General features: G+C 31.7%; 3 protein-coding genes and 1 long non-coding RNA gene across 12 annotated transcripts in view; 3 read left to right on the forward strand and 1 right to left on the reverse strand.

Annotated features, from left to right (window-relative positions):
* Positions 1-9,558, forward strand: part of LOC128249903 (uncharacterized) — a 10,109-nt gene extending 551 nt beyond the window's left edge. The window contains exons 2-7 of one of the 2 annotated variants that reach the window (XM_089366212.1): positions 771-812; positions 2,037-2,136; positions 3,896-3,962; positions 4,497-4,627; positions 8,350-8,438; positions 9,350-9,558. In XM_089366212.1, coding sequence (XP_089222338.1) covers positions 2,093-2,136; positions 3,896-3,962; positions 4,497-4,627; positions 8,350-8,438; positions 9,350-9,384 — 366 coding nt within the window. In that variant the 5' untranslated portion in view covers positions 771-812; positions 2,037-2,092 and the 3' untranslated portion in view covers positions 9,385-9,558. Of the gene's footprint in view, positions 1-770; positions 835-2,036; positions 2,137-3,895; positions 3,963-4,496; positions 4,628-8,349; positions 8,439-9,349 lie in introns of both variants that reach the window. The other variant, XM_089366211.1, reaches the window with a different exon arrangement.
* LOC128251549 (uncharacterized) overlaps positions 1-25,000 on the reverse strand; it is a 32,337-nt gene that overhangs the window by 2,904 nt on the left and 4,433 nt on the right. For 2 of the 5 annotated variants that reach the window (XR_016245091.1, XR_016245089.1), the window contains exons 2-3: positions 22,349-22,491; positions 20,061-20,725 (exon numbers count right to left, since the gene is read on the reverse strand). This is a non-coding gene — a long non-coding RNA (uncharacterized LOC128251549). Of the gene's footprint in view, positions 1-7,303; positions 7,418-17,703; positions 18,105-20,060; positions 20,726-22,348; positions 22,492-25,000 lie in introns of those variants that run through there. The other 3 variants (XR_016245090.1, XR_016245093.1, XR_016245092.1) reach the window with 3 other exon arrangements.
* LOC128249886 (uncharacterized) lies at positions 11,347-17,092 on the forward strand. Its single transcript, XM_089366218.1, has 5 exons — positions 11,347-11,480; positions 13,189-13,252; positions 14,455-14,554; positions 16,317-16,405; positions 16,918-17,092. The coding sequence occupies exons 2-5, from the start codon at positions 13,201-13,203 to the stop codon at positions 17,010-17,012; spliced, it is 336 nt and encodes a 111-aa protein (XP_089222344.1). The 5' UTR covers positions 11,347-11,480; positions 13,189-13,200; the 3' UTR covers positions 17,013-17,092.
* LOC149132086 (uncharacterized) lies at positions 21,407-24,690 on the forward strand. Of its 4 annotated transcripts, none has more exons than XM_089366216.1 (4): positions 21,407-21,502; positions 22,588-22,687; positions 23,941-24,029; positions 24,522-24,690. In XM_089366216.1, the coding sequence occupies exons 1-4, from the start codon at positions 21,430-21,432 to the stop codon at positions 24,614-24,616; spliced, it is 357 nt and encodes a 118-aa protein (XP_089222342.1). In that variant the 5' UTR covers positions 21,407-21,429; the 3' UTR covers positions 24,617-24,690. The 4 variants fall into 4 exon arrangements, 2 of the variants coding, with proteins under 2 accessions (XP_089222342.1, XP_089222343.1); XR_016245087.1 differs by lacking the exon at positions 21,407-21,502 and adding an exon at positions 21,509-21,695; XM_089366217.1 differs by lacking the exon at positions 21,407-21,502 and adding an exon at positions 21,509-21,684.

A 25,000-nucleotide genomic window follows, 5' to 3' on the forward strand; every position in this document is an offset into this window, starting at 1 on the left:
ACATACTGCTGAATAGACTCATAGATCTCTTTCGAACAAACAACACGTGACTCTCATTCAATTACCCAGAGCAAATGGATCATATTAACGAGTGGATATTATTCAATAACGGGTGATAATAAATAGGAAGAGAAGAACTTAGCTGTTTGCAACAGTAAGATGACAATAGTATTCATCAAACTACTGACTTGACGCAAAATTTCATACGGAAAATATTTTGCTACTGAACAATCGAGGAAGGAGTGTGCCAACACGCAATGATGAGAGCAGAATAGAAATTGTAGAAACGAGTGAGCCAAGAGCAGAACAATTGTAGAATGTCAAAGAGAAGATTTAGGAAGTAGTTTACTGAACAAACAGCATTTAGAATGCAAGCTCTGAAAATGGAGCGGAGGTTCTAGAATTAAGAGCACATACGACTGTGAAATGAATATTCTAAACGTAACCACAAAAGAATGTGAAGTTCACTTCAACAACAGCAACAAGACCAGGAATTATAATACATAATACTACAGATTTCGATCTTATCCACTTCCTCAAAGTTTCCACACAAGTCATCCCCGATACAAATAAAAATCATATTTAGAATATGTGAAGTCTTCAAATTTTATAAAATATGCATTTAAATAGAGTACCTGAATATTTATTTCGACATATGAAACAATAGTAATAAAATTTGTTTGCATTCATTTCAAAGGAGTCCAATTTATGTCACACCATTAGAATTTTGCGCCACTCTAATATATTTCAATTTTTTAAAATTTTAACAGTTGGAACTGAGTATGATTCGAGTAACAACGATGAAATACTGTGTATGTATTCTTGTCTGTGTTCGTAAGTAACGTGTAATTTTTTTCATAAATTATTTTATGCGTAATATATGATTCTTTTCTCTCTTTCTCGACATTTGTGTGTGAGAGAGGGAGTATGTGTATGTGTCTTTTGCTGTATATATATATGTGTGTGTGTGTGTTTGTGTGTGTGTGTGTGTGTGTATGTGTGCGTGTGTGTATGTATGTATGTGTGTGTGTGTCTGTACATGTTGTTGGGCGTGAGTGCATATGTGTGTATCACAAATACTGCTTTGAACCCCGACTTAGAGAAAGCAGATGTCTTGGATTCAGTCGCGTTTATTTGTTTCAATTTAGACACGATTTTTCAAGAACAGAAGGATGCATTGCAAAGAATCATTCAGGTATGATTGGCCTCGCGACCAGCCCGAACCATTTAGATAGGGAGACCGATTCGGACAAGGATTCTGGTCAATATTTGCGGTTTTGTTTTTGTTAATTTTTGAGAGTGGTGTGGTGCATTTTTAGTATTTCTTGCTCGTGAACGCAGTCGAGTTTATTTCAGATATTCTGGTTTTAAAAATCATTTCCGGCTAATCGTTGGGAGGAAGTTGGTGTTTTCTTCGCGGAGATTTGGTCTCTCTAATTATTCTTGTTGATATTCTAATAAACAATTTGGAAAAGACGACACCAATATAGTTGTCATTTTCTTTTAATTCTTAGACCATAAACTCTCAGATTTCTTATTGCCAATGTTGTTGTATGATCAAAAAATGATAAAAGATCCGAACTATGAACGCAAAAACGAAATTTAAACAAAATCGTCCTTCAAATTATGACACTAAGCACTTGTATGACTGTGTATTTGAGACGTTTGCTCCTCATTAACATCGTCTAGGATCGAGAAACAATACGTGCTACACTGGTTCAGTTTCCTCTACTACATCAACAGAACGAGATAGTGGAAAATGCAAGAAGCCCATTTAAACATATATGAATATGTGTACCTGTTTGCCTTTCTGATTGTGTTGATTCAGAATCAGCGTACATTTTGTGTGATGGTTCATTGGAATCGTTAATATTTAGTGTCTCGGAAACATAAGCACATATCATGTGTTCCATGTTCGGAAATATTTCTTGTGCTAAATTCATAATGCCAGTACCAATACGTAACAACTCTTCAATGAGTGAAATAAAGAAAACGATAAAACATAAATGTCTATTGAATTAATAATAAATTTATAGATGCTGCGGTATCAGAAATTTGCTACGAAGAGGCCAAGAAAAATTGTAATAAAACTATGAGAGTATATCCTATACGTGATCCTGACACATTATTGTGCAAGTAAGTTCGCTTTCTTTATAATGATTATTTTCATTCATAGTTTTAATAATTGAATGTATTAATGTATATATTTATCATAAATGAAAAATACGTTGTAAATAAACAACGAGTAATAGAGGACGAAATCTCAAGGAAATACACAGTTTTACCATTAATTGTGTGAAAATCAGTATTAATATTTTGGGTGATAACTGATGAGCAATTTAGTGCCCTCTACGAGTGATTTCCGTCCGGTTGACTCTCAGAGTAGGTATGTTTTTTATCAGTCGTAGATTAATTACAATGCATTTTTCATTTATGAAGTGAAGGTGCGCAACGCACCCCACCGTTTTGTTAGAAGTAAGTACACATACATACATACATACATACATATATATATATATTTATGTATATATATATATATATATATATATATATATATATATATATATATATATATATATATATATATATATATATATATGTGTGTGTGTGTGTGTGTATCCATAACATATATATTATATATATACATGCATACACACACACATTTATATCTACGTGCTATTTATGTATTTAAGACAGCGAGTGGACATAATCATATTCCACCGACTGCGTCTTTGTATTTTATCTTCTCAGAGTAAAAAAAAATAATAATTATCAGTTGAACACTAAGGCGGAAGTAATCGACTTACTGCTTTCCTGAAATTCCTGGACTTCTACCAAAATATAAAATCATTTTCTATATCTGCATTAGTAAGAATTATTATATACATATTGATATGTGGCCCCCTCTGTTTTTATCCTGAAAGGATGAAACCGGAGTGTATACCAGTGGTAATATGACAACTTGTGTTTCGAATCGTATTAATGATTCTGCCGATCTATCAACATATTACAAATTAGTTATTCATTAATTCAATCTTAGATCCACTCTATCAATATTTTGTTGAGAAACATTTAGTCCAGACAGTTGAACCCAAAATATGAACGACAAATATGTGCTTACGACAACAATTTTCCCCTCACCTGTATTTGAACACAGCAACTAGCGACTAGGAATGTGTAGTCCGATTAAATATTACAGACCATCAAATTCTTCTATCAAGTTATCGATGTTATATAAATATTAAGTCAAAGTATTGGCCTTAGGACAGCAATACTTAGGCTTCAAAATCTCACTGATTATATTCGCCACTGGGCAGGGCATGAACAGAAAGAGCAAAGATCGTATTGATATGGGCATTACTTGACATGAGAAATTAAAAAGCCACAGGATATGTTGCTATGCACAAATTTCCATCGCTCGAATAATCCTACCAGTATTTCACCAGTTGTTAAATACGGGAAAAAATTATTTGTCTTGAGGCACGAAGCCTGAAATATACGGAGAATAAGCTAGTGGATTACATGGACTCTACTGCTCAAATCATACATTTTGTTTCGTCTTCGGATGGAAGATGGAAGAACGTTAGATAACGGAAAGTCAACCCAGGCCCCAAAACGACGAAAATGATGCTAGGCATCTTGTCCACCGTGCAAAAAATTGTACCAGCATGTGACCTTCAATTTGAGGTTCTTGAATCAACACCATATGCATGAATAATTAATTTGTAAGCAAATTATGAACTATGTGGCAAACTATGTTAAAATGTACTGTATAAAACGGATGATTTCCATATCATATTAATAAAAGTAAATAACTGATTTTATATTAGATATGCTAAGTAATATGTATCGAATTACATTATAATTTTATCTCCAAATTTCGTTTTGTTCTTAGTCGATTATTTGGCATGCAGCAATGTTTAAACAGTAGTTGGAAGGATTGTAGTGATTACTTGGAGCAGGTATTTGACTACAAAAAATGCGGTATTATATTTTGTTTATATATTGTAGTATTACGAAAAATAATGCTTCAACGGATTGAATACATATACTCGTTATTTTGCACTTAATTTTATTACGTAATATTCCAGTGAACCCGTATTTGTAATCAATAGAACTATTATCTGTAATTAAACGGGTTTTTACTAATCTTACAGTTATTATTCGTTAATTTTAATTCCGTGAAGCATAACTATAATCATTGTCTCTCTTGCGAGTATGTATATAGATATTGAATGTGATTGTACGTATTTATAAGGGATATTAGCAATAAAAGTTACATTTGTGAAGTCGAATCAATTGTTAAAGTTCAACTTGTTAATATGCAAATCCATAAAATTGGAAATTGTACACAATTGAGGACATGAAAATTAAAATAATAAATAACCGCATTGTATATTTACTTAAGAGTTTTACTAACAGTTGTTTGAAAGCCAATAAATATAAATGGTAAAATTCAAATTGTAACACATCATCATATTTTCTATTCATTCTAGCTAGAACAATTGCGGCAAAGTGTGCGGCCCTTTCGTCCAGTCTTGAGTCATTACGCATCCTACTATCGCTTCAAATTATATCGGTATTGTTTTGATGGAATGCCGTCTCAGCTGATGCTTATTGATTTCATGTAAGAATATTCATGAATAAAAGCTGATTTCAAATTCTGTATAACCTCTTGTTGCACAACGTACCAAATATTTAAATTGCAGTCAAAATTTGGAGTAATCAGAGACACACTGCGTGTACTAAATTGTTCTTCTAATAACTGTACACTAAAATTATAATTTTAGTGTAATATTGCTGTTATATTAATTTTATGTAACTCTCACGGACTTTAAGTCTGAAAGCAAAGGCTAGAATAACAATGAAATCATATAATGAAGTATGTCTCAGAATGAATATATATATATATATATATATATATATATATATATATATATATATATATATACACTTAATCATATCAAAGAGAAATGGAAATTATGTATATATACATACATATATATATATATATATATATATATATATATATATATATATATATATATATATATACATATATATATATATATATATATATATATATATATATATATATATATATATATATATATATATATATATATATATATATATATATACACATCAAGAGATACTTAGATATGCACACATACATACATACGATCATACATACATGCCTACATACGTATACGGCCAAATCTATTCCTTTAAGTACTTTAATAAGCAGAAGTTTGTCTCTTTGGGGTGAGGACAATATTGAAAAACATAACGCAGTTCTGAATAGATGCCTGCAAAAATATCACTAGACCATTTTTATATCTCCATAGTCTTCTTCTTCTTCTTCTTCTTCTTCTTCTTCTTCTTCTTCTTCTTCTTCTTCTTCTTCTTCTTCTTCTTCTTCTTTTTCTTCTTCTTCTTCTTCTTCTTCTTCTTCTTTTTCTTCTTCTTCTTCTTCTTCTTCTTCTTCTTTTTCTTCTTCTTCTTCTTCTTCTTTTTCTTCTTCGTCCTCTTCTTCTTCTTCTTCTTCTTCTTCTTCTTCTTCTTCTTCTTCTTCTTCTTCTTCTCCTTCAGTTTATGGTAAGATTTGTTTCTTTCACTTTCCCTCTACCATAACACTTCTCTTTCTTCACCCTTGCGCTTCATTTAATGGACAGTTGTAGCACTTGCTGTAGTGATAAGAATATAACGAATACAAAACTACCATCTACCTATCTTTCTCCCTCTCCAGAATATATTACCCCATTCCTTCTCTCATCATTTGTCCAAATTTGGAATTGCTAGCATCCGTTTTCCCTCACTATAAATGACTATCTAACCGTAAACACATGAAGCCAGTACCAAAGTATGACAAATATCGAATGAGTGAAATAAAGGAAACGATGAAAAATAAATATCTATTGAATAAATCACACGTTCTTCAATTTATAGATGCTGTGAAATTTTATGATACATGCTACGATATTTTCAAAGGCATTTGCGAGAGAGTTATGAGAAGATATCTTCTACTTGAAATTGACAAATTCTACTGCAAGCAACTTTGCTTTCGTTATTAAGACTATTTTTATTAATATCTTTAGTACTGGGATTTAATATTTTTAATAGTACGATATTGAAGAAACGGCAGTCAGAGACTATCTCTACTATTTATTATATGGCTAAATAAAATTAAATATTCTTGTCAAGTCTGGCCAGATCTCTATTCTGCGGTATCAGAATTTTGCTACGAACCGGGAAGGAAATATTGTAAAAAATGTTTGGATATATATCCCTTACATAAAATCGACATATACTACTGCAAGTATGTTCAGGTTCTTTATAAAGAAAATATTTCATATTTTAAAAACATTGAATTTATAAATGTATATATTTGTAATAAATGAAAAATGCATTATACTGAGTATAAAATCAATGGGACACAGAAAGTTAGGGTCCCTAATTCCTCACCAGTTATCAACCAAAATTCAGTGAAGTATTCACTCTAATCATTAATGCTACAAAACTGAAAATTAACATTTTGGTTGATAACTGATGACGAATTAGGGGCCCTCTGTGTGTGTCTTCCATCCGGATGTACAATCATGATAGGTATGTTTCTATGCGTCGTTTATTTACAATGCAATTTTTCATTTATTAAGCGAGGAGTTTTGTTAGAAGTACGTTTATATTATATATATATATATATACATACATATATATATATATATATATATATATACATATATATATATATATATATATATATATATATATATATATATATATATATATATATATATATATATATATATATATATATATATATATATATATATATATATATATATATATATATATATATATATATATATATATATATATATATATTCTCGCGCACGCACAGATATTCTTCACCTCCCATTTTCACTCTTCTGTCTTACAAAGAACTTTTCCTCCACCACCTCTTCTTCCGGTCCTTCCACAATGTAACCTCGTGGGCATCGGTGCCATTTTTCTCTTCCTCCGTTTTTCCATTCTTTGAACTTTCCGTCTTTCTGACGAAGGGTCCACCCGAAACGTCATACTCGCTCTCTCTTTCCTTTCCCGAGCGTCCAATAACACTATCCGTATCACGTCCTGAGTTTTTTGTTTTTGTTTTTTGTGTTTCTTTGAAACTGTATATACACACACACACACACACACACACACACACACATATATATATATATATATATATATATATATATATATATATATATATATATATATATATATATATATATATATATATTCATATTTACGTATTTAAGACAGCGAGCTGGCGGAATCTTTAAAACACTTGCCAAAATCGCTTAGCATTTCGTCCGTCTTATGATCCCAGAACATATTTTGCCAACTGCGACTTTGCCGTTTATACTCTCTGGATAAAAAAAAAAAAAGTTGAAATAAATTATTATCACTTGAACACTTAGGCGGATGTAATCAACTTTCAGTCAGCATATTCCAAACTATTTGATGATCCATTCCATCTTAGATACACTTGTAGCGATAATTTGTTTACAGAATTTCAGCCCAGACAGTTGAACTCAACATAAGCAAGGAGAATATTTTGTTTACGACTACAAACTTTCACCTCACCTGTATTTGAATACAGCAATTAGCGGGTAGGAACGTTCAGTCCGATTAAGTATTACAGACTCGCAAATTCTTCTGTAAATATATCGATGTAATATAAATAATAGCTTAATGTATTGGCTCAAGGCCAGCAATTCCTATGCCGCCATGTCTCACCGATTACATTGAGGACGGGACATGGCATGAACTGAAAGAGGAAAAAATCACGTTGATCTTGACATCACTGGACCTCTGAAGGCCAGATGAATTGTTACTATGCACATATTTCCAACGCTCGAATAATCACCATTAGATAAATATGACAAATAATTCCTTGTATCTGAGGCACGAGGCCTTCGATTCTGATAATCGTATGATAATTTTGATTGGACTTCGGACGAACGAAATATACAGTTTACCTCTGCGGAATTTTAACTCAAGACAAAAAACAACGAAAACGCAGCTAAGCATTTGATCCAACGTGCAAACAATTGTACCAGCACGTGATCTTCAATTTGAATTTATTGAATTAACACCATGACGTTAAATAAATAATCCGTAAGCAAACCATGCACAATGATAGCAACATTCTGCCGTATCAAATGTATGATTTCGATATCGTGTTATTAAAAGTGAATAACTGCTACTTTACATTAGATACACTAAGCAATATATATATAGAATGTTATTCCATGACATATATTATAATTTTATCTCGAAATTTATTTTTGCTTTTAGTCGAATAAATATGTTCCTTGCCTGTTTCAAAAGTCACTTCGGTTTTTGTGCTAAATTATTTGCCGACCTATTTAAGAAGGAGAGATATGGTAAGATATTGGCATTAACTATTGTACTTTTACGAAAATTAATAATGTTTCAAAGGATTGAATACATACAATCGTTATTTTGCACTAAATTTTATTACCTAATATTCCAGTGAACACCTATTTTCATTGAATGGAACTATTATCTTGAATGAAATTGGCTTTTCTAATGGTTTGGTTATCAGTTAATAATTCTCATTCAGTTAAGCATAACTATAATCACTGTGTATATTGCGAGTATGCATATAAATATTGTATGTAATTTCAAGGGTGAAGGTGCAATGGCCTAGTGGTTAGTGCTGCGGACTCACGGTCATAGGACCGCGGTTTCGATTCCCAGACTGGGCGATGTGAGTGTTTATTGAGCGAAAACACCTAATGCTCCACGAGGCTCAAGCAGGGGATGGTAGCGTAACCTGCTGTACTCTTTCACCACAAATTTCTATCACTCTAACTTCCTGTTTCTGATGTACTGGTATTTCAAAGGGTCAGACTTGTCACACTGTGTCACGCTGAATATCCCCGAGAACACACGTGTCTGTGGAGTGCTCAGCTACTTGCACGTTAATTTCACGAGCAGGCTGTTCTGTTGATCGGATCAACTGGAACCCTCAAAGTCGTAAGCGACGGAATGCCAACAACACTGTATGCAATTTCAAGTATTTAAAATTTCATTTGCAATAAAATATAAATTTGTTAAGTCGAATCAATTGTTAAATTTCTATTTTTGTTAATTTGCAAATCCATTGAAGTTGAGAATGTACCAAATTGAGGTCAGGAAGATTACAATAATAAAAACGTGCATTTTATATATATATATTTTTTTGTTACAAGTCATTTATATTAACGCTTATTGAAAAGTCAATGAATATAACGAACAAATTAATTGATCACCTATTTTCTATTTATTCTAGATAGAGAATACGCTAACGAATCAGCAATTTTTTAGTTCTTCTAGAGAGTATTGGTTGAACAAAATGCTCCTCCTTCGATCCGCCTTGAGTCAATATGGATCCTATTATTGCTTCTAATAATATCGGTATTGTTGTGACGAATGCTGTCTCAGCTGATGCTTATGTATTTCACGTAAACATATTCATAAATAAAAACTGATTTCAAATTCCGTATGGTTCTTTCTTGAAGAACGTAACAATCGCTTAAACTACAGTCAAAATATGGAGAAATCTGAGAAACAGAACATGTACTAAATTATCCTTCAAATAACTGTACACTAAACCTATAATTTCAATGTAATATAGTGAAATATCATTCTTTCAGTATGCAATTCATATCACCGACACGGAAAGTTAGTCCGAAATAACAGGCCAAATTAAGAATGAAATAATATTGTGACGTACGTCTAGAAATTGATACCTTATATATTAGGTTTCGCTATGATGGCTCGCTACCCACTACACATTCCTTATTGTCACTCCTGTTTCTTTCTGTGTTCCTTTCTGTGGACGAGCGTACAGTCGAAACGTTAAAGACGTCTTCATCTCCCGAGGGTTAAACTAATACGTTTGTTTGTTGTCTACACCACCTGTCTTTGCCTGTTATTTTGTGAATCCTCTCCTATGTATGTATACGTATATATATATATATATATATATATATATATATATATATATATATATATATATATATATATATATATATATATATATATATATATATATATACATATATATATATATATATATATATATATATATAATTTTTCATAGAAAACCATGTAATCGTTACCAATATAGCAGGAGATTTCACCGCAAAAATGTCTAAATATATACTATATATACATACATACATACATATATATATATATATATATATATATATATATATACAGAGAGAAAGCGCGAGATATTCTCTTTTACTCCAACATTTTTTTAGTCATTTGACTCCGGCCATGCTGGTGCACCACCCGTACTCGACCCCAAGACATTTTTTCTAGGCGTAGTACTTATTCTATCCTTCTCGGTTGCCGAACCTCTATGTTACGGGGACTCAACACACCAGAATTGTTTGTTTGAGCGATTATGGGAGGATAAACGCATACACACTTCTATACATACACACATACGCACATACACACATACCCCCCCCCCACACATATATGTTTTGTGTGTCTGTCTTTTTTACTCACCATCGCTTGACGAACAATGTTAGCGTGTTCATGTCCATGTAAATTAGGTGTTCGGCAAAGAGGTCGACTGAATAAGTACCAGACTTAAAAGGTATATGTGACGGGTCGATTTGTTCGACTAAAGACCGTGTTCTAGTATGGCCCCAGTTAAATGAGTGAAACAATTAAATGAATACAAGAATCTAAGAATAATATCTCAGTTTGGTACTTGCATACATAGCTACATACAATAACTATTCAGCCAAAAGGCTACATAGAACCAACTCCTGTCCATTCTATCATTTGACAGATTAAATTTCGAGAACTTTCAAGAACTTTCAAGTTTGGAATATTACAATAATTAGTGACAGCGGTAAAGTCTTTAAAAGTTTGAAAATAAAGAATTCCAAACGAATCCCTGTAAATTTCTACCAGTTCTGAATAAAATAACTGTATACAGACATAAAACACACGTGTGTGTCTGTGTGAGCGTGTTTTCGCATACTACGTACAAGATTTTCTACTTTGCTGTGAAGGGTACCATTAACAGACAATTGGTTTTCCTGGAAGACGCCCTGGGGCCAGAATATGATTAGTAATTTGTGTTATCTCCCAGGATCTGCCAACACTTCAAACGATATTTCTACTCGAATACAATGTTATACTTTGTCAGAATAAAATATGGCCTTATGTTTCTTGAGGAATAAACAGTAGGTTAATTATATCTAATAGTTTATGAATATCCCATAAATATAATACATGGCAATGACACATTATAAAATGTAAATTTCACTTCACTTCTGTGACATAAAACAACATTGCGGCTTCGCGGGTGTTTTATATATAAGGTTACAGAATATATGTTCATCCACTGCTCCATCGTGTGAATGCATCACTTCTTAACGATCTTCTTGTTATAAGTAAGTAAATATAATTTCGTTCATACACACACACAGACACAGACACACACACACACTCACATATATATATACACAAATATCTCACTTTTGCATGTACCAGGTCCTCACGCTGTGCTATTATTCTTGTTATTTCCTTTGTTTTTTTTATTAATTACACTCACACACACAAACACATACACACACACACATACACACACACGCACACACATATATATATATATATATATACGCATATATATATGCACATGTATATATATATATATATAGAATCACACACACACGCACGCACGCACACACACACACACACACACACACACACACATATATATATATATACACAAATATCTCACTTTTGCATGTACCGGGTCCTCACGCTGTGCTATTACTCTTTTTATTTCCTTTGGTTTTTTATTAATTACACTCACTCACACACACACAAACACACACACACACACACGCACACACACACACACACACACACACACACCCATACACACACATACACACACACACACCCAAACAAACACACACACACACATATATACACACACACACACACACACACACATATATATATATATATATATATATATATATATATATATATATATATATGCACATATACACATGTTCTCATATTCTTGCGATGTGCGTACAGTCTTTCATTGATGTGTATATAGACTCATGCGTGCTTAAATTTATTCTGACCATTATTTCATCTGGCTCATTATGTGTACCATTTCAGACGAGTGAATATCATTTGCTGTTCCTGACCATTGAATTGCTGAGCGAAAAATCGTAGCAAAGTACACACTTTACTGACAGCAATTGCAGACACAATATTACCTCAGGAATTCTGCGACGACCGCTCATGTAAAGCATTCAGAACTTTTGCAATCTCCGATAAATTATTGGCACTAAATTCCGAGTAACATACTGCTGAATAGACTCATAGATCTCTTTCGAACAAACAACACGTGACTCTCATTCAATTACCCAGAGCAAATGGATCATATTAACGAGTGGATATTATTCAATAACGGGTGATAATAAATAGGAAGAGAAGAACTTAGCTGTTTGCAACAGTAAGATGACAATATTATTCATCAAACTACTGACTTGACGCAAAATTTCATACGGAAAATATTTTGCTACTGAACAATCGAGGAAGGAGTGTGCCAACACGCAATGATGAGAGCAGAATAGAAATTGTAGAAACGAGTGAGCCAAGAGCAGAAAAATTGTAGAATGTCAAAGAGAAGATTTAGGAAGTAGTTTACTGAACAAACAGCATTTAGAATGCAAGCTCTGAAAATGGAGCGGAGGTTCTAGAATTAAGAGCATATACGACTGTGAAATGAATATTATAAACGTAACCACAAAAGAACGTGAAGTTCACTTCAGCAACAGCAACAAGACGAGAAATTATAATACATAATACTACAGATTTCGATCTTATCCACTTCCTCAAAGTTTCCACACACGACATCCCCGATACAAATAAAAATCATATTTAGAATATGTGAAGTCTTCAAAGAGAAACATTTTATAAAATATGCATTTAAATAGAGTACCTGAATATTTATTTCGACATATGAAACAATAGTAATAAAATTTGTTTGCATTCATTTCAAAGGAGTCCAATTTAGTCACACCATTAAAATTTTGCGCCACTCTAATATATTTCAATTTTTTAAAATTTTAACAGTTGGAACCGAGTATGATTCGAGTAACAACGATGAAATACTGTATAGGTATTCTTGTCTGTGTTCGTAAGTAACGTGTAATTTTCTTCATAAATTATTTTATGCGTAATATATGATTCTTTTATCTCTTTCTCGACATTTATGTGTGTGAGAGAGAGTATGTGTCTGTGTCATTTGCTGTATATATATGTGTGTGTGTGTGTTTGTGTGTGTGTGTGTGTGTTTATGTATGTATGTGTGTGTGTGTGTGTCTGTACATGTTGTTGGGCGTGACTTCATATGTGTGTATCACAAATACTGCTTTGAACCCCGACTTAGAGAAAGCAGATGTCTTGGATTCAGTCGCGTTTATTTGTTTCACTTTAGACACGATTTTTCAAGAACAGAAGGATGCATTAGAATGAATCATTCAGGTATGATTGGCCTCGCGACCAGCCCGAACCATTTAGATAGGGAGATCGATTCGGACAAGGATTCTGGTCAATATTTGCGGTTTTGTTTTTGTTAATTTTTGAGAGTGGTGTGATGCATTTTTAGTATTTCTTGCTCGTGAACGCAGTCGAGTTTATTTCAGATATTCTGGTTTTAAAAATCATTTCCGGCTAATCGTTGAGAGGAAGTTGGTGTTTTCTTCGCGGAGATTTGGTCTCTCTTATTGTTCTTGTTCATATTCTAATAAATAATTTGGAAAAGACGACACCAATATAGTTGTCATTTTATTTTTATTCTTAGACCATAAACTCTCAGATTTCTTATTGCCAATGTTGTTGTATGATCAAAAAATGATAAAAGATCCGAACTATGAACGCAAAAACGAAATTTAAACAAAATCGTCCTTCAAATTATAACACTAAGCACTTGTATGACTGTGTATTTGAGACGTTTGCTCCTCATTAACATCGTCTAGGATCGAGAAACAATACGTGCTACACTGGTTCAGTTTCCTCTACTACATCAACAGAACGATGAATAAAATTGGAGATAGTGGAAAATGCAAGAAGCCCATTTAAACATATATGAATATGTGTACCTGTTTGCCTTTCTGATTGCGTTGATTCAGAACCAGCTTACATTTTGTGTGATGGTTCATTGGAATCGTTAATATTTAGTGTCTCGGAAACATAAGCATATATCATGTGTTCCATGTTCGGAAATATTTCTTGTGCTAAATTCATAATGTCAGTACCAATACGTAACAACTCTTCAATGAGTGAAATAAAGAAAACGATAAAACATAAATGTCTATTGAATTAATAATAAATTTATAGATGCTGCGGTATCAGAATTTTGCTACGAACAGGCCAAGAAAACTTGTAATAAAACTATGAGAGTATATCCTATACGTGATCCTGACACATTATTGTGCAAGTAAGTTCGCTTTCTTTATAATGATTATTTTCATTCATAGTTTTAATAATTGAATGTATTAATGTATATATTTATCATAAATGAAAAATACATTGTAAATAAACAACGAGTAATAGAGGACGAAATCTCAAGGAAATACAGTTTTACCGTTAATTGTGCGAAAATCAGTATTAATATTTTGGGTCATAACTGATGAGCAATTTAGTGCCCTCTACGAGTGATTTCCGTCCGGTTGACTCTCAGAGTAGGTATGTTTTTTATCAGTCGTAGATTAATTACAATGCATTTTTCATTTATGAAGTGAAGGTGCGCAACGCACCCCACCGTTTTATTAGAAGTAAGTGCACATACATACATACATACATACATACATACATATATATATATATATATATATATATATATATATATATATATATATATATATATGTATACATAACATATATATATATATATATATATATATATATATATATATATATACATAACATATATATTATATATATACATGCATACACACACACACATTTATATCTATGTGCTATTTATGTATTAAAGACAGCGAGTAGACATAATCATATTCCACCGACTGCGTCTTTGTATTTTATCTTCTCAGAGTAAAACAAAATAATTATCAGTTGAACACTATGGCGGAAGTAATCGACTTACTGCTTTCCTGAAATTCCTGGACTTCTACCAAAATATAAAATCATTTTCTATATCTGCATTAGTAAGAATTATTATATACATATTGATATGTGCCCCCAACCCCTCTGTTGTTATCCTGAAATGATGAAACCGGAGTGTATACCAGTGGTAATATGACAACTTGTGTTTCGAATCGTATTAATGATTCTGCCGATCTATCAACATATTACAAATTAGTTATTCATTAATTCAATCTTAGATCAACTCTATCAATATTTTGTTGAGAACCTTTTAGTCCAGACAGTTGAACCCAAAATATGAACGACAAATATGTGCTTACGACAACAATTTTCCCCTCACCTGTATTTGAACACAGCAACTAGCGACTAGGAATGTGTAGTCCGATTAAACATTACAGACCATCAAATTCTTCTATCAAGTTATCGATGTTATATAAATATTAAGTCAAAGTATTGGCTCTAGGACAGCAATACTTAGGCTTCAAAATCTCACTGATTATATTCGCCACTGGGCAGGGCATGAACAGAAAGAGCAAAGATCGTATTGATATGGGCATTACTTGACATGAGAAATTAAAAAGCCACAGGATATGTTGCTATGCACAAATTTCCATCGCTCGAATAATCCTACCAGTATTTCACCAGTTGTTAAATACGGAAAAAAATTCTTTGTCTTGAGGCACGAGGCCTGAAATATACGGAGAATGGGCCAGTGGATTACATGGACTCTACTGCTCAAATCATACATTTTGTTTCGTCTTCGGATGGAAGATGGAAGAACGTTAGATAACGGAAAGTCAACCCAGGCCCCAAAACGACAAAAATGATGCTAGGCATCTTGTCCAGCGTGCAAAAAATTGTACCAGCATGTGACCTTCAATTTGAGGTTCTTGAATCAACACCATATGAATGAATAATTAATTTGTAAGCAAATTATGAACTATGTGGCAAACTATGTTAAAATGTACTGTATACAAAGGATGATTTCCATATCGTATTAATAAAAGTAAATAAGAGATTTTACGTTGGATATGCTAAATAATATGTATCGAATTACATTATAACTTTATCTCCAAATTTCGTTTTGTTCTTAGTCGATTATTTGGTTTCCTGCAATGTTTAAGAAGTAGTTGGAAGGAGTGTGGTGAATACATGGAGCAGGTATTTGACAACAAAAAATGCGGTATTATATTTTCTTTATATATTGTATTATTACGAGAAATAATGCTTCAACGGATTGAATACATATACTCGTTATTTTGCACTTAATTTTATTACGTAATATTCCAGTGAACACGTACTTGTAATCAATAGAACTATTATCTGTAATGAAACGGGTTTTTAATAATGTTACAGTTATTATTCGTTAATTTTAATTCCGTGAAGCATAACTATAATCATTGTCACTCTTGCGAGTATGTATATAGATATTGAATGTAATTGTACGTATTTATAAGGGTTATTAGCAATAAAAGTCACATTTGTGAAGTCGAATCAATTGTTAAAGTTCAACTTGTTAATATGCAATTCCATAAAATTGGAAATTGTACCCAATTGAGGACATGAAAATTAAAATATTAAATAACCGCATTGTATAAGTACTTAAGAGTTTTACTAACAGTTGTTTGAAAGCCAATAAATATAAATGGTAAAATTCAAATTGTAACACATCACCATATTTTCTATTCATTCTAGCGAGAACAATTGCGGCAAAGTGTGCGGCCCTTTCGTCCAGTCATGAGTCATTACGCATCCTACTATCGCTTCAAATTATATCGGTATTGTTTTGATGGAATGCCGTCTCAGATGATGCTTATTGATTTCATGTAAGAATATTCATGAATAAAAGCTGATTTCAAATTCTGTATAACCTCTTGTTGCACAACGTACCAAATATTTAAATTGCAGTCGAAATTTGGAGTAATCAGAGACACACTGCGTGTACTAAATTGTTCTTCTAATAACTGTACACTAAAATTATAATTTTAGTGTAATATTGCTGTTATATTAATTTTATGTAACTCTCACGGACTTTAAGTCTGAAAGCAAAGGCTAGAATAACAATGAAATCATATAATGAAGTATGTCTCAGAATGAATATATATATATATATATATATATATATATATATATATATATATATATATATATATATATATATATATATATATATATATATATATATATATATATATATATATATGTATATATATATATATATATATATATATATATATATATATATATATATATATATATATATATACATATATATATATATATATATATATATATATATATATATATATATATATATATATATATATATATATATATATATATATATATATATATATATATATATATATATATATATATATATATATATATATATATATATATATATATATATATATATACATATCAAGAGATACTTAGATATGCACACATACATACATACATTCATACATACATGCCTACATACGTATACGGTCAAATCTATTCTTTTAAGAACTTTAATAAGCAGAAGTTTGTCTCTTTGGGGTGAGGACAATATTGAAAAACATAACGCAGTTCTGAATAGATGCCTGCAAAAATATCACTAGACCATTTTTATATCTCCATAGTTTTCTTCTTCTTCTTCTTCTTCTTCTTCTTCTTCTTCTTCTTCTTCTTCTTCTTCTTCTTCTTCTTCTTCTTCTTCTTCTTCTTCTTCTTCTTCTTCTTCTTCTTCTTCTTCTTCTTCTTCTTCTTCTTCTTCTTCTTCTTCTTCTTCTTCAGTTTATAGTAAGATTTGTTTCTTTCACTTTCCCTCTACCATAGCACTTCTCTTTCTTCACCCTTGCGCTTCAATTTAACTTTGTGGACAGCTGTTGCCCTTGCTGTAGTGATAAGAATATAACGAATACAAAACTACTATCTACCTATCTTTCTCCCTCTCCAGAGTATAATACCCCATTCCTTCTCTCATCATTTGTCCAAATTTGGAATTGCTAGCATCCGTTTTCCCTCACTATAAATGACTATCTAACCGTTCCCTCCTATCGTGAATTTACCTAACAAATACCGGATGTCATTGAATTTAAATGGATTCATTTAGAACTGTCCTAACTCTCTGTATGTTAGGAACGACAAAAGCTATCATTGTTCATGATTTTTTTTATTCCACTGCGATATATGTTGAACATATTTCAATTTATCCCTCTCTCACCGATAATGGAATGCGCAGTATATGATGTCTACAGTCGGCAAGATTTTCCCGTAAACTCATGAAGCCAGTACCAAAGTATGACAAATATCCAATGAGTGAAATAAAGGAAACGATGAAAAATAAATATCTATTGAATAAATCACACGTTCTTCAATTTATAGATGCTGTGGAATTTTATGATACATGCTACGATATTTTCAAAGGCATTTGCGAGAGAGTTATGAGAAGATATCTTCTACTTGAAATTGACAAATTCTACTGCAAGCAACTTTGCTTTCGTTATTAAGACTATTTTTATTAATATCTTTAATACTGGGATTTAATATTTTTAATAGTAGGATATTGAAGAAACGGCTGTCAGAGGCTATCTCTACTATTTATTATATGGCTAAATAAAATTAAATATTCTTGTCAAGTCTGGCCAAATTTTTGCTTCCTCTAAATACTTTAACACGCGCGCACACACACTCTTTCTCACACATATAATCACATATATATATACATACTCACACATAAACAAAAATACACACATATACATGATAACACACACATACACTCACCTATATCTGCTTGTGTAGAGGAACTTTTGATATATGTACGTGATACTTAGCACATTGACGCAGAGGCAAGTAATTTTAATTGTTATTACAAACATAACATAATTCCTCCAGACAATAAATAATAGGTGCATATTGTAATTTTATAGCATTTTAATGAAGCAAACATCTGTTCTGTGATATGTAAATCTCTACAGAAAAAGGGGTACAAAGCAGTGTGCTTCATCATATATGCAGTGTTTCTAACCCCGAATTTTTATTCGCTATTAAGATGCAATTTCATAAACCTTTAGACGTTTTGATTACATGAAAAAAGAGAAACATCTACAAGCTTATTTGCAAGAATATACGAATATTTCTCAGAACACATTTCCATAAAAAAATGCTACATACAACTTAAATACACAAACACACAGAATGATGATGGAAGCTCCAGAAAACTATATAAATGCAACATCCTCCCCATTACCTGATAATAAAACTGCAATAAACGAACTGCGCTCTTCAAAATTTGCACTAAATATAAGGACAATGTAAAATGACCTGCTTTTCTAGCAAGTTGATCCCATCCCTCTCCGTCTTTTAGATTATTAATTTTTTAAAAATGACATCGTATATGAGATGACCCATTACGTACATATGCATAGAAAATTGATGATAAAATCAATGAATGATGTTATCAGTAGCCAGCAAAACAGCATATAGGTAAACATTAATATAAATATATAGTCATATAGATATGATTATAATTACAGGTAATTAGAAACAGAGAACAGGAAATGTAGATTTTAGAGATTTTTTATGTCAATATCAGGCATGTAGGTGGTGTTTGTCAGTATCCTTAATAAAAAATACATATATGAATTTGTGTGTGTGTGAGTGTATGTGTGTATATGTATGTATATATATGTATATATATATATATATATATATATATATATATATATATATATATATATATATATATATATATATATATATATATATATATATATATATATATATAAATATATATTTGTATATATATATATGTATGTGTATACACACACACACACACACACACACACACACACACTTATATATATATATATATGCATGGATATATAGAATTGAAAAATAAATTTTACAGGGTAGACATCAGATTGTGGAATCGAATCCTTGTCTCTGTTAACGTACCAGGCGTCATTTGCGAACATTCGAAAGATTAAATTTCCAGAAACTTTATATTGGAACGGTCATTCTCTATAGATTTTTGAATATCAGAAAAAAAATAGCTTTAAAAAACTTAAAATACATATTCCGAACGGATCCCAATATATTTTTTGTTTTTTATATTATATATTTTTTTAATCTGTTTAATAACTTGGGTGTTCCCCTCTCAGCAAAGTAGAACATACCTTCAACACACACACACACACACACACACACGCACCCCCCCATATATATATATATATATATATATATATATATATATATATATATATATATATATATATACACACACACATGCATGCATATATATGTGTGTGTGTTTCTCTGCATATCTGTGTGTGTGTTTCTCTGCATATCTGTGTTTCTGTGTTGCATCAGAGCAGATGTGGGTGTGTTAACGTGCTCGTAACTTAGGTGTTCGGGAGTATGGTCGATAAAATAAGTACCAGACTTACGAGAAATAAGTGATGGAGTCGATTATTTCGACTGAAAACGGTACTCCACCATGGTCGCATCCAAAGTACTGAAACAAGAAGAAAAGTACAAGAATATAAGAATAATATCTCAATTTGAAGCCTGAATACATAGCCACAAGATTAATTGGAGACAATTCCTGTCCATTGTATCATTCAACAGATTCATTTTAGAAATCGTGATATTGGGACAATCATTCTCTCTGAATTTTTGAACATCAGAAAAATTGGGGAGAGCGTTTATGACATTTAAAAATTCGTAACGAAACCCTTTACATTTCCAGTTTCTGTTTTTAATTTCTACCTGTACAGAATACAATAACTGTTGACATACATGAAGCACTCACACACATATGTGTGTGTTAGTGTTTGTGTGTGTATGAGTGTGTCTATGTGTGCGTGTGCGTGTTTTTGTTTTTCGATAATATTTTCAAGATTTTCTACTTTTCTGAGAAGGGAACAATTACTGGATATTTGCTTTTCTAGGAAGACGCCCTCCGGACAGGGTATGATTGCAATTTATTTTATCCCAATGAATCTGCCAACACGATGTTTCTAGCCTAAGCCAATGTTATATTTTGCCAGAATTATACTTGACCTTGTGTCTCTTGATGAAAAACAGTAGGTTAAAATTAAATAAGAAAATAACATAAATAATTACATAAAATTGCCACGTAACGAAAAGGGAGATTTACTGATTTTCGGTGACATAAAAAAAAAACCTTACAGCTGCGTGATTTATCTATATATATAAATGTACAAAATATATGTTTATCCATTGCTCCTTCGGGTGAAAGCTTCATTTCTGATTTATCTTCTTATCATATGTAAGTAGATGTAATTTAGTCTCGTTAATTGAACACTTATTGCACTATCACACGCACACTCACATACACCATTAAGAATTTGCGCCTCTCTAATGTATTTCAATTAATATTATAACAATTGGATCCGAGTATGATTCGAGAAACAACGATGAAATATTGTATATTTATTCTTCTCTTTGTTCGTAAGTAACGTGTAAGTTTTTTCATGAAATATTTTATGCTTAATATATGATTCCTTTCTCCGTTTCTTGATATATATATTTGTGTGTAAGAGAGAATGAGAAAGAAAGAGAGAGAAAGAGAGAGAGAGAGAGATAGTGTGTGTGTGTGAGTGTGTATGTCTTTGTCTACAGATGTATATTTATGTGTGTATATGTGTGTGTTTGTATGTGTTGTTGGACGTGTGTGTATATGTGTGTATCACAGGTGATGTTATGTTCACCGCCTTAGCAAAGGCAGAGTTATTGATTTCAGGCACTTTTGTTTGTTTTTTTTACCTGTAGACACGATATACCAAGGACAAAAGGATGGATTGACCATGTGACTGGTTTGAAAGATTTAGATTTGGGTTCGATCTGGACAAGGATTCTGGGTTATTTTTCCGATTTTTCCCCTTAATTTGGGGAGCGGTCGTGTGCAGCTTTAGTATTCTTGTTTGTGACAGCAGTCGTGTTTATTTCAGATATTATGGTTTTAAAAACTATTTATGGCTAATCGATGACAGGACGCTGGTGAAGGTTTTCGCCCTCTAATTGCTCTTGTTCATATTGTAATGAATAATCTGGAGATAGAACTTGGACATCAATAGAACGATGAATAAAATTGCAGATGGTGGAATATATGTACCTGGTTTCCTTTGTGATTGTGTTAGTTCTCAACCAGCTTACATTTTGTGTGAAGGTTCATTGGAATCATTATAACTCAGTGTTTCTGAAAGATAATCATGAGTGCCATGTTGGGAAATATTTGTTGTTCGAAACTCATGAAGCCTGTATGAAAGCATAACAATTCTCCAATGAGTGAAATAAAGAAAACGATAAACAATATATGTCTTATGAATAAATAATAAATTCTTCAATTTATAGATGCTGCGGTATCAGAATATTGCCACGACTTTGGGAAGAAATATTGTACTGCCACTATGAGAATTTATCCTATACGTAAACCTGACATATACTACTGCAAGTTTGTTCGTTTCTATAAAAATATTTTTTTGATTATATTTTTAATAATTTAAATCTATAAATGTATATACATATCATAAATGAAAAAATCATTGTAGATAAACAACGATTGATAATATGACGCATGCGTATCCTGAGTGTAAAACCAAACGGGAGACTCTCAAATGGAGTCCCTTATAATTCATCAGTTATCAACCAAAATCAGGGAAGTACTCAGTCTTATCAGTGATGGTGCGAAAGTGAGTATTAACAATTTGGTTGATAACTGATGAAGTATTAGGGGCCCACTGTGTGTGTCTTCCGTTTGGGTTTACACTCAGTATAGGTGTGTGTTTTTTATCTGTCGTTTATTTACAATGCATTTTTACAAATATTAAGTGACTGTGCGCATCGCACCCCACAGCTATATTAGAAATAAGATTATATATGTCTCTTTCTCTCTCTCTCTGTCTGTATACATATATATATATATATATATATATATGTGTGTGTGTGTGTGTGTGTGTGTGTGTGTGTGTGTGTGTGAGTGTGTGTGTGTTTGTGTGTGTATGTGCGTGTATTTATGTCTTATTTACGTATTTAAGTCAGTGAGCTGACAGAATCCTTAGCATACATGACAAAACGCTTAGCGGCATTAAGAATGAATAGATTCATATATATGGCGCATTTGTTCTTTATCCTGAAAATTAATCCCGGAGAGTATACCAGGCGTAATATGGCAACTTGTGCTTCGAATCGTATTAATGATTCTGCCGATCTTTCAACATATTCCAAATTAGTTAATGATTAATTCAACTAAGAGAAATAATTATTTTTACTTGTGGCACGAGACCTGAAATTTAGGGAGAAAGGGCTAATGGATTACATCGACGACACTGTTCAAATCATCCTTGTTGTTTCAACTTCGGATGGACGAAAGATTAAATTAATATCTGAAGAATTACAAATCTGGCCATAAAATGACGCAAAATCCACTACGCATTTTGTCCAGTGAGCAAAGAATTGTGCCAGCACGTGACCTTCAATTTGAAGTTATTGAATCGACACCATAAAAACGAATAAATAATCCGTAAGCAAATTATGCACAATGTTGGAAACTGTTAAAAAGTACCGTATATGAAGGATGTTTTCCATATCGTATTGATAAAAGTAAATAACTGCGATTAATATATTAGATATGATACATTATATGCACAGAATAATATTTATTGACATATATTATAATTTTAACTCCTTATTTGTCGTTGCTTCTAGTCGTATATTTAGGTTCCAGCTATGTTTTAGTAAAAGCATGGAGAAGTGTAAGGATTACCTTTACCACATATATAAAAATATGTCATGTGGTACGTTACTTTCTTTATATATTTTAGTATTACGAAACAATGTTTCAAGGAACTGAATTCATACAATCGTTATTTTGCAATTAATTTTATTACCTAATATTCCAGTGAATACTTCTTCTCAGTGAATTAAACTATTTTATGCAATGAAATGGGTTTCAATAATGTTACAAATATTATTCGTTAATTATCATTCAGTGAGTCATAACTATAATCACTGTCTATCTTACGGGCGTGTATATTGAATGTAATTGTACGTATTTATAAGGGTATTAGCAATAAAATTACATTTGTGAAGTCGAATCAATTGTTACATTTCAACTTGCTGTTCAACTTGTTAATTTGCAAATTCATAAAAGTCGAGAAAAATCAAAATAATAAATAACCGCATTGTATATTTGATTGAGATATCTATTAATAGATGTTTGAAAGCCAATAAATATAAATGGTAAATTTCAAAATGTAACACATCACCATATTTTTTATTTACTCTAGTTAACATAAGTAATAAACAAGGTGCTCCTCCTTCATCCAGTCTTGAGACATTATGCATCCTACTATCTCTTCTACTAATATCGCTATTCTTTTGATGGAATACCGTCTCAGCTGATGCTTATGGATTTCATGTAAGAATATTCATGAATAAAAGTTGATTTCAAATTTAGTTTAGTTTCTTGTTGTACAACGTACCAAAAATTTTAATTTCAGTTGAAAAGTGTAGAAATCTGAGAAACACTACATGTACTAAATTCTTCTTCTAATATATGTACACCAAAATTATAATTTCAGCGTAATATTGCTGTAATATCATACTTTTAGAATTAATTTTACTCAACTAACACGGAGTGTAACTCCGATACTAAAGGCTAGAATAACAATGGAATCATATGTGACGTATGCCTAAGAATTAAAAAAAATTATACAATAGTACATACTCACACACATATGTTTTAAATATTAAAGTGTTTTTTGTA

This window comes from Octopus bimaculoides, chromosome 18 (assembly GCF_046866305.1).
Source record: "Octopus bimaculoides isolate indiv1 chromosome 18, ASM4686630v1, whole genome shotgun sequence".
NCBI lineage: Eukaryota > Metazoa > Mollusca > Cephalopoda > Octopoda > Octopodidae > Octopus > Octopus bimaculoides.

Bases quoted from the DNA above. Each gene is read 5' to 3' on its own strand.
- LOC128249886 (XM_089366218.1), top strand. From the start codon at position 13,201: ATGATTCGAGTAACAACGATGAAATACTGTATAGGTATTCTTGTCTGT. The intron at 13,253-14,454 runs GTAAGTAACGTG...ATAAATTTATAG, and splicing joins AGGTATTCTTGTCTGTGTTC to ATGCTGCGGTATCAGAATTT. The intron at 16,406-16,917 runs GTATTATATTTT...TATTCATTCTAG, and splicing joins ATTTGACAACAAAAAATGCG to CGAGAACAATTGCGGCAAAG.
- LOC149132086 (XM_089366216.1), top strand. From the start codon at position 21,430: ATGTACAAAATATATGTTTATCCATTGCTCCTTCGGGTGAAAGCTTCA. The intron at 22,688-23,940 runs GTTTGTTCGTTT...CGTTGCTTCTAG, and splicing joins CCTGACATATACTACTGCAA to TCGTATATTTAGGTTCCAGC. The intron at 24,030-24,521 runs GTACGTTACTTT...TATTTACTCTAG, and splicing joins ATATAAAAATATGTCATGTG to TTAACATAAGTAATAAACAA.